We start from the raw sequence: 16302 nt of genomic DNA, 5'->3' as shown, positions 1-16302 counted from the left end.
CTCTACTCTCACAATCTCTTTCTAGCACATGACCAATAAGAAAACCCACAGGATAGTTTCTTCAATTCTATTTGCTTACAACAACCCTCACTCTTCAAAATTCCGGGAAAAAAAAACACACCCCTTCATCGCCCTTACTTGTAAGAGAAGAGGAATAGAGTTAGTTAGCTCCACGATACAGCAGAGACAAGACACTTACTCCTTGATCTCTCCCAACACTTACTATATCCGGGATTTCATTACTTAATTCGTTTACTTGTGCAATTCTTCAGTGTAATCAAGTATTTGTGTAATCTATTAATTTATCTATGCAAAACAGCTAATCATTCAAACTTAAATATATTCATTCTATCATCAGTGTATTTGAATCGTGTTATAATTCCCTTCAATACACCTCACCCTAATAAAATCATTTTCGGGTCACTTGCCGTTAATGACAAGTACAGAGAATAGTGTCGACGTACTGCAGTCAGTATACCTGGGATTTACGACCCCAGGGAAGAGGCCCAACATAGCATAAGGCCAAACGCATCGACGACTCCGTACATACAAATGGTCCTTCGAGCCGGATTTTTGGTTAAAAATCAGTAAAGTGGAATCAATCAGTCTAACTCAAACAAAGAAAAAACTTCAAATTAATAACAAAGTGAATTACCACAGTGAAAATAAAGACAATTATATCGCAGCGTGTACCGCCGACAGTAATACGGTCGGACTAAAACACCCTAGTGAACTCGTATTTTCATAATTATCTATACATCGCGAGTGCGCATCCTGAAGACCATCAGTTGTCCACGACGTCCAACTACGCGACGAGCAAGCCATAATCCACAGTCCACAAGGAGCTGAGATAGCCACTACGCATCCACCTACCCCAGAGAGACGTCGATTACAACAAGGTAAGCTCATAAACTTGAATCGTCAATTCCTTTTGCTCCTATTCTATTCCCTTATCAATCGATCTCGATCAAAATGGCTCCGACACTAGAAGAGCAAAGAGAGCGACGAACCACTCTCACTCGTGAACGAGCTCAAATCAAGAGCAGAATCACCAAATTGAAAAATCACCTGGAAAAATCGGGGAGTTACGCAGATCCCCAATACGTTGATCGAAATCTTTCTAAAATTAAACAAGACCTTGAGACGTTACCTGAGATCCAAGCTGCCCTAACGGCACTTGAGCCTGGAATCGATCATACAGAAGCCACGGAAACCATCACAGATGATTTTGAAGACCTAATGGTAATGATTCGGCGATTCAAAGATCCAAATCGCGATAGCAACGCTCAAACAAGTCAACAAAGAGAAACTCGATCAGCTGCTGGTTCACCACATTTAGCCAATCACGATTATTACTTGTCATTACCAAAGATGGAAGTGAAGAGATTCGATGGGAAATTGGAAAATTGGAGACCCTGGAGAGATTGGTTCATACCAACGATTCACAATCGTGATACGTTGACAGATGCACAACGTCTCGATTTTATGAAACGCACAACCTCGGGAGAAGCTGCAAATACAATTAGCGCCTTTGCGATAACCGATGAGAATTACAAAGCAGCCTGGAAGCTACTCGAGTCAACATATGACATTGAACACGTTCTTGTTCTTCACCATTATGATCGTCTGATGCAAACACCTGTAATGAAGAAAAATTCAGCGGAAGAAATCAGAAAACTGGTTAATCACGTTCAAACACAGGTCCTAGCCATGAAGGGACTTGGAGAAAAGGTCGAGCATTGGGATACTCCATTGGTCTACACGCTTCTCAACCGATTGGATAAGGAGACTGCCAAGGAATGGAACAGAACTCAACAAGGCAATAAAATGCCCACATATGAAGAATTGATGAACTTCTTGAGGAAAGAAGCCGTGAAAGTCACGTCTATGACTCCAACAGGGGCAATCCCGAGCATCTCCTCAAATTCCAATGCACAAAAACAAAAGAATGGAAATTATAAGGCTCACGGTCAAAAGGCATACTCTCTCTTGACCTCAACGGCCGACAAATCCTGCCCCTTGTGTAAGGAGCAGCACATGCTAGAGAATTGTAGAAAATTCATTACACTGACGGTTCCCGAACGGATTCAAGCAGCCCGTAGTACTCATTTATGCCTCAACTGCTTGAGACCCAATCATAAAACTCGGTACTGCAAATGCTCAACATGTGCTACCTGCCAGAAGAAACACAATACTCTTCTGCACCTCGCCGAGGCAGACCTGGGTGCCATAAAGTCGCCGTCGGCATGACTAGAACCGACCGCAGTCTCGGAGCCCAACGCAGCAACTACTCTGGTGGCCACCATTCCCTCCAAGGATTTAATTGTTACTGCATCAATTTTTATTCTCAATCATGCCAATGAACCAATACGATGCCGAGCAGTTTTGGACACTGGATCGACTTCTAATTTTATCACAGAGAAACTCGCAAGACAACTGAATTTACCCTTGGAAAATCTGAAGATTCCTATCATGACCGTTGCTGACCCTAATCTTACGACAAATCATCTGATGAAAGCAACAATAAGGTCAAGAGTTAATGAATACTCCAGAGACCTCAACTTCCTCACAGTTTCCAGTCTAGGCGGAATACTTCCCAGTGAACCGATCGATCGAAATAGTCTGAAAATTCCCAGGCACCTCGCACTAGCTGATCCGAGGTTCGATCAACCAGCACCCTTCGACATTCTATTGAGCTCAGGCACAACCCTTGCATTGTTATGCCAAGGGCAAATTCGATTGAATAATACACACGGCACAGATGTTTTGTTACAAGAAACTCAATTAGGATGGATAATCGGTGGCAGTGTGTCCACAAGAAATCCACTGTCCATGAAACAAATAACAAACAATCATCTCACTTGTGTTGAACAACAATTAAAAAATTTCTGGGAAATGGACGATGTTAATACGGAAAAACATCTCTCTAGCGAAGAAGTAGCCTGTGAAGAACATTTTAAAGAACATGTCACTCGCGACGAAACGGGTAGATACATCGTAGCCTTACCCTTCAACAATAATAAATCGAAACTCGGTGAGTCTCGAGAGATGGCAAAAAATCGTTTCCATTCATTACAGAGAAAATTCAGAAGGAACCCAGAGTTAGAGAAACAATATTCAGCCGTAATGCAAGAATATCTTGACCTGGGTCATATGTCTGAATCTCGAGAAGACCCTTCAGAGGAGAAGGGCTTCTACCTGCCTCACCACGCGGTCATAAAAGCCACGAGCCTCACCACCAAGGTGCGGGTCGTTTTCGATGGCTCGGCAAAAAGAGCAGGGGACCCAGTGTCATTAAACGAATCCTTGATGATCGGGCCAACCATTCAAGAAGATATTTTTTCACTGCTGACTCGCTTTCTCACTCACCAATATGTACTGACGGGCGACATTGAAAAAATGTACCGCCAGTTTTGGGTTCGTGACGAGGACAGGAAGTATCAACGAGTGTGGTGGAAGGATTCGAATGGTGAACCCAGGGTTTTCGAATTAAACACCGTGACATTTGGATTGTCCTCAGCTCCGTATCTCGCTATTCGCTGCTTACATCAGTTAGCAGATGATGAGTCCGAGAAGTTTCCTGAAGCTGCCAAAATAATTAAGCGCGACTTATACGTGGATGATCTTCTGACAGGGGCAGATACACTGGAGGAAGCACTAAACATAAGAGACGGAATCAACAACGTATTAAAAAAGGGTCAACTCAACTTGCGTCAGTGGGGATCAAATGATCCACGGCTTCTAGAGGGACTCGCGGAAGGTAACATCAATCTCCAGTTGAAAACCTCCAACGATCCCACCATCAAGACATTAGGATTACACTGGAACTCCGAGAAAGATGCAATCATTTTTACCGTACAGCCGATACAACCTCGATCCAAGGTTACAAAGCGGACGATGCTTTCTGACGTATCAAAAATATTCGATCCACTAGGATTTCTGGGGCCAGTGATCATTAAGGGGAGGATGATTCTCCATCGCCTTTGGGAAGAAAAAATCGGCTGGGATGACATTATTCCTCTCAGCATCCTCACAGAGTGGAAGACATATTCCACCCAACTGACAAAACTAAATAATATTTCATTCAACCGACGGGTCATCATACCTGAGGCACGTGAAATACAGCTCCATGGGTTCTGTGATGCCAGCACGAAAGGTTATGGGGCATGCATCTACCTGCGATCCACCGACGTCCATGGGGAGACAATAGTTCGGCTACTGTGCTCCAAATATCGTGTTGCACCCATCAAACCAGTCACACTACCACGACTGGAGCTGTGCTCGGCACTTTTGTTGTCTGACCTATACACAGCAACCAAACAATCTATCAACCGCCATATTGATAAGATTGTATTTTGGTCAGATTCAATGATTGCTCTACATTGGATTAAATCATCCCCCAGCAAATCAACAGTTTTCGTGGCGAACCGCATAGTCGGAATTCAACAAAAGACTGAAGGAGCAGAGTGGCGGCATGTACGCTCACAAGACAACCCCGCAGATCACATTTCGCGAGGCTTATTCCCCAACGAATTCTTGTTAGAATCCAATTGGAAAACTGGGCCAATATGGTTAAAAAAAAAACGAGAACGAATGGCCGAGGAGTGAGTTAATCGTTCCAGCCGTCGTTCCCGAACTGAAGAAAGTCCAATGCTTCCTGACTGATCCAGGAGTTCCCGCACAACCTCAGCAGGATCCCAAGGATCTGCCCTACGTTTTACGTTTCTCATCACTCACGTTTCTGAGGAGACTATTCGCATACGGCCTCCGATTGAAACCAGATAACAACTTCAAGGGACCTCCATCAGCAGAAGAATTAAATTTCGCTAATGAAAGAATCATAAAAATCGTTCAAGAGTCTGTATTTGCTGAAGAAATAAAGGAACTCAAGAAAGAAATTTCTTCACGTCCCAAAATTAAATACATGGCGCTCAGTCTCCTTCTAGATAAAAAGGGTTTGTTACGCGTCGGTGGACGTCTTGAGAATTCAGATCTTCCCTTCGAGCAAAAACATCCTCTTTTAATTCCAAAGGAACATCACATCACCACACTCTTGATACGAGAAGAACACCTTATCAACCACCACGCCGGTGCTCAAACCACTCTATATGCACTAAGGAGAAAATATTGGTTAGTAGGTGGACGTGCACAAGTGCGCAAAATAATTAAAAAATGCATTCCATGCACAAAAGCTAATCCCCCGCAGAGCGAGTACATCATGGGTAACCTGCCAAGGACTCGCATCACGGAAGCCCGGCCATTTTACAATGTAGGGGTGGATTATTGTGGCCCCTTCTATTTGAAAGAAAAGAAGCATCGAAATAGGAACAAAATCAAGGTTTGGGTAGCGGTCTTCGTCTGTATGGTGGTAAAGGCGGTCCACATTGAAGTAGTGACAGACCTCACAACAGAAGAATTTATTGCTGCATTAAAACGATTCATCGGTCGGCGAGGAAAGCCCAGAAACATCTACTCAGATAACGGCACAAATTTTGTAGGCGCCAATAATGAGATTAAGGAGTTGTACGCACTGGCACGAGCGACAGATCACAATGAGAGAATTCACAAGCATCTTGCAGACCAAGGCATCACGTGGCACTTCATTCCGCCTCTTTCTCCACACCAAGGAGGCCTATGGGAGGCAGGAGTGAAGTCATTCAAATACCATCTAAAAAGGATTTGTGACGATTTAATCACCCTGACAGAATTCAACACGTTAGTGATCGAGATCGAAGCCACATTGAATTCCCGTCCCTTAACTCCTATTTCCACAGATCCCAATGATATTCTTGTACTTTCCCCTGGTCATTTCCTCATTGGCGATTCCCTCACGAGCTTACCTGAACCTGACCTCAGGTGCACTCCAGACAATAAATTGTCTTGTTGGGAAACAATACAGAAAAAACAACAAGAATTCTGGGCCAGGTGGCACAAAGAATATCTGAACGAGCAGAACCAGAGGAATAAATGGACCAAGGGGAGCCACAACATCAAGGAAGACACGATTGTTATTCTTCGAGATGACAATTTGCCACCCAGACAATGGTCTCTGGGTCGTGTAATAAAAACATATCCAGGGAATGATGGAATCATTCGTTCAGTTCGAGTTAAAACTGCAAAAGGGGAGTTTGACAGAAACATCCGCAAGCTTTCTCCATTATTAAGTGATGCCGCTTCTAATAACGAGTAAAAAGTGATTTAACGAAAAACATTCATAAGGACTCTAAGCGAGAATATTATATAAACAATTACTACCTATGCTACTATATTATGTCATAGGAAGTTACTAAGTGCATTATAACTCCATATATCCTGTCAAATTCTATATAATTAATATTCACCCATTCTATTAGTGATATTTACAAATTATCTACCATTAACTTTCACTTTTGTTTTTGATTGCTTAATTATAAACTCTCAAAAAGGGGAGTGTGTTCAGTCTCAAACAACCCATAGAGTTAAGCCAAAGAAATTCGACGGAAAAAATTACAACGCGTTTACTTCAAATCTTTCAACTCAAGTAGTCATAAATAAATCATAAATTTTACCCTGTTAAACCATAAAGCAAATAGAAAAAATATATGTGGGAAATTCCCCCTTTAAGTCAGAAAAAGAGTTTCAAGACACGTACGAGCAATAAGGCCTCAGTGCAATAAAGCCACTCCTCTCCACCCGTTTTTTTTGTCACATTTGGGCCTCTAGAGAAGGACCCCAATTCCCCTCTAGGGCTTCTTCGTAGACCCCTCTACTCTCACAATCTCTTTCTAGCACATGACCAATAAGAAAACCCACAGGATAGTTTCTTCAATTCTATTTGCTTACAACAACCCTCACTCTTCAAAATTCCGGGAAAAAAACACACCCCTTCATCGCCCTTACTTGTAAGAGAAGAGGAATAGAGTTAGTTAGCTCCACGATACAGCAGAGACAAGACACTTACTCCTTGATCTCTCCCAACACTTACTATATCCGGGATTTCATTACTTAATTCGTTTACTTGTGCAATTCTTCAGTGTAATCAAGTATTTGTGTAATCTATTAATTTATCTATGCAAAACAGCTAATCATTCAAACTTAAATATATTCATTCTATCATCAGTGTATTTGAATCGTGTTATAATTCCCTTCAATACACCTCACCCTAATAAAATCATTTTCGGGTCACTTGCCGTTAATGACAAGTACAGAGAATAGTGTCGACGTACTGCAGTCAGTATACCTGGGATTTACGACCCCAGGGAAGAGGCCCAACATAGCATAAGGCCAAACGCATCGACGACTCCGTACAGTATCGGCCAAGTACACGTTTCATACGCGAAAGATCGCCGAACGCTACCAATTATCTATACACCTCACAACTTCCCTTTCCACTACCTGCAATCCCGTTTTCTCAATTAATAACATTATGCGATAATTTAGGTGAAAACTGCCCTTAGTTACGTAATATAAATCGCTTATTAGCTTTCCAGTGAACCAATTATCGGTTTTATTGATTGAATATTAAGCAGTTATGGAGAGTAACGACGACCTGGTAAGCTTTGAAATAGATAAATCGTTAATTATTAAGTTATCCGCGTCAATATTCGGAGACCATTGAGCTATGTGATCCATTTATTGCATATGTTTTTAGGGGGGGAAAACCACCGGCGTCCGTCGACGATTTTTTAGGTTAAAATTTCACACGGAAATGTGCGTTAGTAATTTCCGAAAAATAAAAATAAAATAGCTGTATTTTTAATTGATGTAGTAAAACAAATAATTGCTAACATTAATTCAACTGTGTAGTGTTGATTCCAGTATGGAATCGTGTATAAATAATGAATCAGGATATTCATAAAAAAAAAATCATTCATCATAAAGGATATTTTCTTGACAATACTTTTCATTATCAAAATTCAATAACGACGTTAAGAAAGAGCATGGTGTTTAGATTTTTAGATTGAAACCTCGTTTGGGCAACCCGTCATCCCTCCATTCCACCCCCAACACCCACTCACTCCTCATCATTTCAGCTCTTGTATGGTCTACAGAAAAAAAGGAGAAATACCCCCAAATACTTACGCCAAGACAAAACTACCCCCACATCGCTCCGCATGCCGAGGGACCCAAGAGAAAAACTTAGCATCAGGAGGACGCTTAATCATTCGGATGGACTGCTTGCCACAGCGATCGCAGATGTACAGCTTGTGTAGCCCCATCTTCCGTAACTTCACCCAGTCGATGTCCCCATCGTCCTCGATGTCACAGCCCAACGCCGTATTCAACCGGAGAACCTCCTTTTTCCAGTTAGCCCCATGGCATTGATTCTCCCAACGATTCCCCAATAAAACATCCATGAATGCATGGCACATCCCATGGACTAACACCCTCACCAGGACAGTCCGGCTGAGTTCTGCGGAGAAGAGGCACTCCTGTAACATTATTTTCTTCCGCAGAAAATCGGTGAATCCAAAGGCATCTTTGCAGGCCTTAGTCCTCCACACAGTGTATCCTCGGAGCTTCCCGTCGAAGAACCGCTCATTCAGGAGTTGCATTAACCCACGGTAGTCGGGATTATCCCCCAGGACTCTCCCCACGTACTCTACCAACCCCACAGGCACTACCACATCTCCGAGAAGGCGATCGCGCCTAAAGAGGTTTACACGGGGCTGCATTCGGAACATCCTCATCCACTCCCTCCTGGCACCTTTCACCTGAAATAAACACATCTAACCTATAATTCCAACCGGAGGCCAATCACGAAGGCCACAGTACCCATCACCAAGGAAATACCCATTTAAAGGAAAATCCAAGTATAATTACCTTCAGGTTCATCACGAAAGCATCAAAATCACAAAAACTCGTTATAATCCGCAAAAACGATACACTTGGGTTACCACGTGCCCGGTAACCGGAAATGCAAATAGCCACAAGGATTATTTAACCGTGACATAATCCAGTGACCCAGTGCCTCTAACGGCAGTACCCCCGTATTAATTAGATTAGCCACGCCCACTAGTTGCCGACACCTGTTGACTAGAAGCACGCGCAAACTGAAACTAATTTAAATAATGAGGTCCCTCCTACCAAGAAAGCCTTCCTCGACCTAATAATGGGAGGTTTTCTCCACGGGGGCTGTAATTTCTAAATCTTTCAAATGGGTTCCACACCAACCCTTATTCCAAAACGAAATTCAATTATTTCAATGCACTAATTGTGGCGTACTCGTCGGTCAAACGGGTCGCGAGCCAGAGTCTTGGTAATTTTCGGAGACCGTGAGTAATGTTCGAATTTTTAAATTTTGGCGCTCATTTAGCTAAGGGGGCGCTACTATCCTCCTGGTAGCTCAAGTAGGGCATAACAACATGTCAGTGCAGTGTCAGTGCGGTGTCAGTGCAGTGTTATGTAGTATTTCAGTGGGTTGTAATAGAGTAAGGTTTTTTTAAATTGATTAAGAAAAAAAATACGCTAATTCTGTCGACTCAAGATCGTGTTTTAATTGTAGGTGATCTGGTGACGATTTCTATCTCCAGCCTAAATTGAATTTAAGATTTATTCAATTTATTCTAAATTGAATAAATTGAATAAATCTTGAGACCTAATTGTTGTAGTTCATTCAATGATGCCTTTGTTCAATCGCAATTTAATATTAACAAGGGGACGAGAAGGTTGGTTATCTGATGATGAGATTGATTACTTTGCGCAATTACTTCATCAGCAATTCCAATTTGAGAGAATCTTGGAAATTCCAGCTACCTGGTCTTATGGGACCGATCAATTCCTGTAAGAAACACGTCCATTTGTTGCATAGTATGAGTGGAAATTTTTCAGATAAAGACGCCGGAGAAATGCGTAATGGGCACTGGATTCGTACGTATTATGACGGAAATTCTATCTATATTTATGATTCCGATAATAGACGCAAATTTGACCCAAAACATATTGAGTATTTAAAAGCCCTATACCCATTTTACCCAAATATGGGTGACTGTGGACTTTTTGCAATAGCTTTTGCCGTATCGATTGCGTTCGGCAAAGACCCTGGAACGATAACATATGATGCGTTGAGAATGCGAGCGCATTTATTGCGCATTTTCGATAGTGGCAAAATCTCCGAGTTCCCAGTTCTCAGGGATTCTTCGGTGCGAATTGGGGCCACACCAAAAAACCGACCAATATCCACTCATGGAGAAAAAGAATTCGCATCACTTCTAGAAGAAGATAACGAGAATCTGCAGGCGAATGACCAGCAAACCGTGGTAAAGGATGATCAGAATCTTCCGCAATATATCGACCAAAATCAAACCGCTGACGGTCGTTTGCAAGGACAGAAAAACCAATCAGCCGCGATGGCGGTTGATAATGGCAATAACGTGAGCAATGGGCGTTTCATTGACGCATCTCAATCTAAACGCGTTTTCAATGAAACGTCATTTGGAAAGTCCAAACACCAAGAACCCCCAATAAAAAAACGTCGCCGGGCCACGAAAGGGTGCGGAGTACAGGTTTCTCCGCTTGGTCTCGAGTGGATTGCGATAATTCGTAGATCTGAACAACTCACAAGTGAACACATGGAATTTTTTGGGAAAGTGCTATCAAATGCTTCCGATTATTGTCATCAAGATACATTATTTTTGCAGAGGTCCGAGTGAATTGCACCCATACCTCCAGCACAGAAAAATATTCAGATTCTATATAGTAATGATAATGTCCAGAAAGGAGAGTATGGACATTGGGTGTGTTCTTGGTATGATGGTAGGGATATTTTTATTTATGACACATTGAACCGGCGCTCATTGCATGACGATCACGAAAAATTTCTGCGCTCTCTTTATCCCTTCTTCAGTATCTCGAATAATTCTGTACGATTCATATCAGTACAAAATCAATTGAATTATGTTGACTATGGTGTATTTGCCATAGCGTTTGCAGTATCGTTATTATTTAGAGAAAAACCGGAGTATATCAGGTATGATTACTCACTAATGCGTGACCACCTGATCAATATGTTTCAGGCAATGAAGATCACCCAATTTCCTCATACGTCCAATTCCAATCTACCGACATTCTTATCGTTACATCAAATTCAACAAAAAGTACCGAAGGCATATCAAGTACGTAGCTGTAGGGACAAAAAGGCTTTAAATATTACTGATTGTGTTCAGAGCGTGAAGGCGAAGAATCTATCTTCATCTTCACATATAGATGAAGAGAGAATAAATGATTTAAGCGAGTACTCTACACATATTCAATTAGACATGCCATGTAAAGAAATAGGTTCTCAGTCATTGCTGCATGATGTGGATAGGAACAAAGCTAAAGAGATTGCCGGACTGGCAACAGTTGAGAAGAATGATATTTCTCTAAGAGAACATTCGAGCAAAGAAGAACGCAGAAATCTCACCGATTTGAAGCCAAGAAAAGTTACATTCAATGAAAAGCATAGGAAAGTGTCCGAAAAAAACACGAAAAAATCTCAAATTTCATTTATTGTAAAGAAAGGTACTTGTATGGATCGTAAAGCGAAGCCGGAAACAATTCCAACTAAAGTCTGTTCTGAGCAATGCGTAGAAGAATTGACAAAGATAATCAGCGAAATGGAGGGAACTGTTCATGCTGAAAGTAAGCTAGAAGCTCAAAGGATAATAAAATGGTGTGTAGAACAACGAAAGAATTACTTGAAGAATTTGAATCATTGGGCGGATACACTTCGAAAAAATGCAGATCATCATCTTACTCAGACGAATGGTAATAAAAATGGAAATAAAATAGTTGATCTTTGCGGAAAATCGAGGCATACAGCATCGACAGAATCCTTCTTTTCCGAAATGATTTATGTATTTCAAATCCCTAAGAAATTCAAAATTGAAATGAATTCGAAGGGACAGGCAATGAATTGTAACGTGGTGGATTTTTACTGACATAAAAATGGACCAGTTAACCCGCCCTTTTCCTTTGATCGTCCAAAAACGGAACAAATGCTCTGAAGGGCGCCAGTTGATCTTTGTTTCGACGGGAACAACAAAGCGAAAAATGTACTCGAAGCGGATAACTCACGGCAACGAACTAAAATTCCAACTAAAACGGAAACTCAATAACTTAAAGCTAAAAGATCAAGGGAAAGGTGGTATTTGCTCACGCTGCTCAGGATGTAGGTTGTGGAGAGAGGGGTGGTTCGGGGTGTGCTGGTCACTGGGCTATTAACCCTATAAATTCAAAACTCAACACATATTCCACATTTCTTTACAGAATTACATTCTTTAACTCTCGATAATAAGAACTCAAAATACAATTTTCTACAATATTCCAAATATTAATAATGACGCAGATATAAACCCAATAATTTTTGAGAGAGAGAGAGAGAGATCTTATAAATTACTCAATATTCCATTTATTTTAAGGAACGTAAGCGTATCGTCGCAGAGAGAAATTCAACTATGTTAATCCATCTAATCCATTACAATAAATTTTATCAAAACAAAATAAAACAAAAGAAGATATAACGATCCTCATGTCGGGCTAAATGTTATTAATTTACCCGAAAACCTAACAGTCTATAATTTCGAACTCATTACTAATACTCGATACATTCAATAAATCCGAATTATAAATTTCAAGGCGTCATAAACGCAATTAATAACGAAAATTCTTAACGCCACATAATCTATAAAACATACGGGCTCCGAGAGCATAACACATAGTAGCTAAAACGACGGACGCAGGATATACACTATACGGAGGCGCGACCTTGGCGAGAGAAAATACGCGGGAGACTCTCGCGGAGGCGCGTAACGTAAACAAACGTAAACTCGTATTCGAAACGACGAATCGTTAAACACTTTTTATTAGCGAAGTGTAATCGCAATGGCCTAAGTCACAATAAAAGAAAAAGAGAACAAATTTCTAGGCGATAAAAGTAAACACAGCTCTCCAGAAAAATATCTGTAAAAGGCAATAATCTACAAATAATTCACACGACTAACACGTATCCAAATTCAGATTTTGGATTATAAAATAAACCAAAAGGCCAAAGGCACAAAAATGGAATAAATTCATAAGCGATAAACGTAGACACAATATTCCATAGAAATATCGATAAAAGGCAAAACTTGCAAATTCTTCCAAATTAATTTGGAATATACGGATAATATATAATAAAACGTAATTTTGGAATATATAAAATAAACCAAAAGGCACAAATGTACAAAAGAACTCGAAATTTCAAGAAGGCAGTAACGTAAATTAAATATATAGGCGACTAACGCAAAGTATTTCCTTAATACGTAAATATTCTCCCAAATTCCAAAAACATACGTGACATCATCAAGGTCACGAGTATTGGGTCACTCAGGCATGGCTTGCAATTGCTAAGCAATTGCTAAGCAATTGAAAAATGTAAAACGTAAAAGACGTAACTGCATGATTTTGGCGTTATTTAAGCTCTACCGTACAGAGCAATATCTAATCAAACTAAATAAACCGCAAAATACTGCCCTGAAATGAGAATCCAGGATAAATTGATTTAATCTCTAATAAGCATTATTAACAATAAATCAAAAACTCACGGTTGCGACGTGTACGCGCTGGGAGACAATGATCGGCTATCTCTCGGACAACGGGTCGATTCGACTTCAATGGTCCTCGAATAGTTGTCCTGATGATTTGGTGTTCTCCTGGCGATGGTTCGAGCACAACTAACTAACTAATTAGCACTAAATTCACTATTAATTCGCGTGACGCTGATACCACCCGTGGTGATGCCGGCGACGTCTGCGTAGCAACTGTTGCTACGCGACAGGTTGGCGCATGGCGACCGACGGGAGCGTAGCGCTCCAGGCGTTATGGCAACGCAGAGTTGGCCTGGCAGGTCTCGGCGCGGAAGTTCAAATGTTCGCGTACCTCAAATTCTATCTCCGCGGTCGTATTCTCGGGATCTCCGGGGTTAGGAGGAACGTAACTAAATAACTAAAACAAAATAATATTTTCGCGACTTATTTTTATTTTCTATCGCTCTAAATTTTAACGTAAACGTAACCTAAATCGACCTTTGGCAATTCACGCGATGGTAATGGTCGTGATTACTCGCGTGGCCTTCCACCCTAAACTAAACTCAAAACCCATCCTACCCCGTAAATCCACTATTTGAGAGGCAGTATCTCACCTGCACCTACACGTTTCCGCGAAAACAATAGAGAGGTCTTAATTTGAATAAATTGCGTGGCTCGGTAATATTTTGGCCTAACAACGCAATAATTCCCTCTGGACCCAATAGCCAAAAATGGTAAAACCGCGAGGCGCGTCAATTATCCGAAAAACCCGATAAACGTAAACTCTAATTCTCAAAACGTAACAAAAATTTTCGATAGCTTGTGACGAGGCAACATAACCTCTAAGGTTATGTTGATACTTCCCTCCCCACGCCCCCTATTTCATTAAGTATTTACGTACGTATCTCTTCACCGTTGGAGAACCCCTTCTCCTAAATCCTGCCCCTTCCCCCGATCCCCTACTCGCCGCGCTCGGACAGCGCGAGAAACACCAGGAAGAAGCACCACTGAGGGATGGGATGACGTAGGACGTCCCCATCCTTCCCGCGGTCCCCTACTCACCACGCTCCTACTCGAAGGAAGAATAAGATGATGACGTAGCGCGTCCCCCCCGCCGCAATCACCTGTTCACCACGCGCTGCAGGACAATGGGCGCACACGCACGTTGCGTAGTGCGTCACCCCGCCACCCCTCGGCCCCCGAAGATGCCCACAAGCATCGATCGGTGGATCAGGGGAAGACAAATAACCCACCCCGGAAATAGACGAAATTGGGCCGAGGACCCCCGAATACTTCGAGGAGTTCCTCAAGTGGCCAATTACTCGTCACTCGTCGTACAGCTATCAATCAAGTAACACAGTGTGCCCCGTTATTCAATATAATAAATCGCGGAGAAATAGTGAAGTGGCGCAGGGCTTCAGAGCTGGAAAAGAGGCTCATCCTGAACCAGGATCAACCTGTTGCCCCCCAGGAAGAGGCTCAAGACCCGGAGGACCCCAAATAAGGAGGAAAGAACCCCTGGAACGAGGAAAACTGTCATCGGCCGAGTGAGTACCCTTTCTTTTCCCCTCATCACCCAGCGGCATCATCTCCCCCAATTACGATTCGCGGAACCCCTCCAACGGTGTGAATTCTCATTATTCTTTTTCTAGGGATTATTAATATTCTAATTGTATCATTTCTATTATTATTATTACTGGTTCCCTCAATTCTCCCCTTTTTTCGTAAATTAGAGCCACCCCTCTTTTTCTTTGTGTAAAATCAAAAGTGGTCCGACAAGCGACCTGCCTGCCCCACACCCCTGAGAATTCCCAGAAACAGGCATTATTTTCGTTATTGTAAACCGTACCAAATATTGTAATTATTATCTTTCCAATCAACTACTGTATAGTATATTAATTAATATTTTGAATAAATGTATTTGATATAACAGCCTCTGCCCCTTTTTATTTAATAATAGACCCACCCTCTAATTTAAATAATTAATAAAGTAGGGAAAAGGTCACAAGCTACTAATTCTGTTATTCCGAAATGTAATTAACTAAAACGCAAAAATATATATTTTAGACCTCTTAAAGATAATTAAATTAGTTCCTCATTCTAAATTCTTACTGATTTATTTTCTCTCTCTCTCTTTTACTCACGAAATCCAGGTTGGTATAGACCTTCAATGGATTCCTTTGGAATTCCTTACAGAATATATTACCCCTGATGAGAAATAGAAGAAAATATATACAATGTGTATGCAATGAGTATTGTAAAGTACAGCAGAGTGAAAACTTACTGGGAGATTACCAAAAGTTTCTTGAAACTTTGGCAGTGCAAAAAATCCGTACATTCAGAGAATTTTTAAAAAGTTGCTTTCCAAAACATTCAGAGGACAAGTTAGGACATTCAGCCCATTGTTATCTTGAACAAAATGCATGTGACTCTTTATTGTCTTCTTTGGAAATGCTATCATCTCACTTTCCAAGTGTGAGAAATCTTAAAAGACTCTTGTATAAACTCGATGGAACATTCAAAAAGGTAGAAGATTTAGATGATGCTTTGGATTCAATGAACCTAGCTAAATTGAGACAGATCTCAAATGAGATGAAAAGTTCAGGCCAACCTTTGACCCACGTTCGACAGGGATCGATGATTTAGATGAAGATGAAATACAGTCCAAGCATAAAAGTGCTTTCCTAGCCCTGAACGTGCGAGGTATGGCTGAATACGCTTGTATGTCGTGTCAGAAACTGTACTCAAAATCTTCCGTTAGAGTGATCAATAGATT

The 16302-nt window shown here is 41.4% G+C and overlaps 1 protein-coding gene across 4 annotated transcripts in view; it reads right to left on the bottom strand.

Annotated features, from left to right (window-relative positions):
* The window catches only part of LOC135171191 (DNA-dependent metalloprotease SPRTN-like), a 36941-nt gene extending 23027 nt beyond the window's left edge, over window positions 1–13914 (bottom strand). For 3 of the 4 annotated variants that reach the window (XR_010300505.1, XR_010300506.1, XR_010300507.1), the window contains exon 1: window positions 13545–13914. Coding sequence is in view for 1 of the 4 variants with exons in the window: in XM_064137574.1 (XP_063993644.1) it covers window positions 8062–8669 (608 nt within the window). In the remaining 3 variants the exon portion in view is untranslated. Of the gene's footprint in view, window positions 1–8061; window positions 8694–13544 lie in introns of all 4 variants that reach the window. The other variant, XM_064137574.1, reaches the window with a different exon arrangement.
* Window positions 13915–16302: the final 2388 nt, after the last annotated feature.

This window comes from Diachasmimorpha longicaudata, chromosome 19 (assembly GCF_034640455.1).
Source record: "Diachasmimorpha longicaudata isolate KC_UGA_2023 chromosome 19, iyDiaLong2, whole genome shotgun sequence".
NCBI classification, from domain to species: domain Eukaryota; kingdom Metazoa; phylum Arthropoda; class Insecta; order Hymenoptera; family Braconidae; genus Diachasmimorpha; species Diachasmimorpha longicaudata.
The sequence above is the reverse complement of the archived record's forward strand: the minus strand, read 5'-3'. Positions and strand labels throughout refer to the sequence as shown.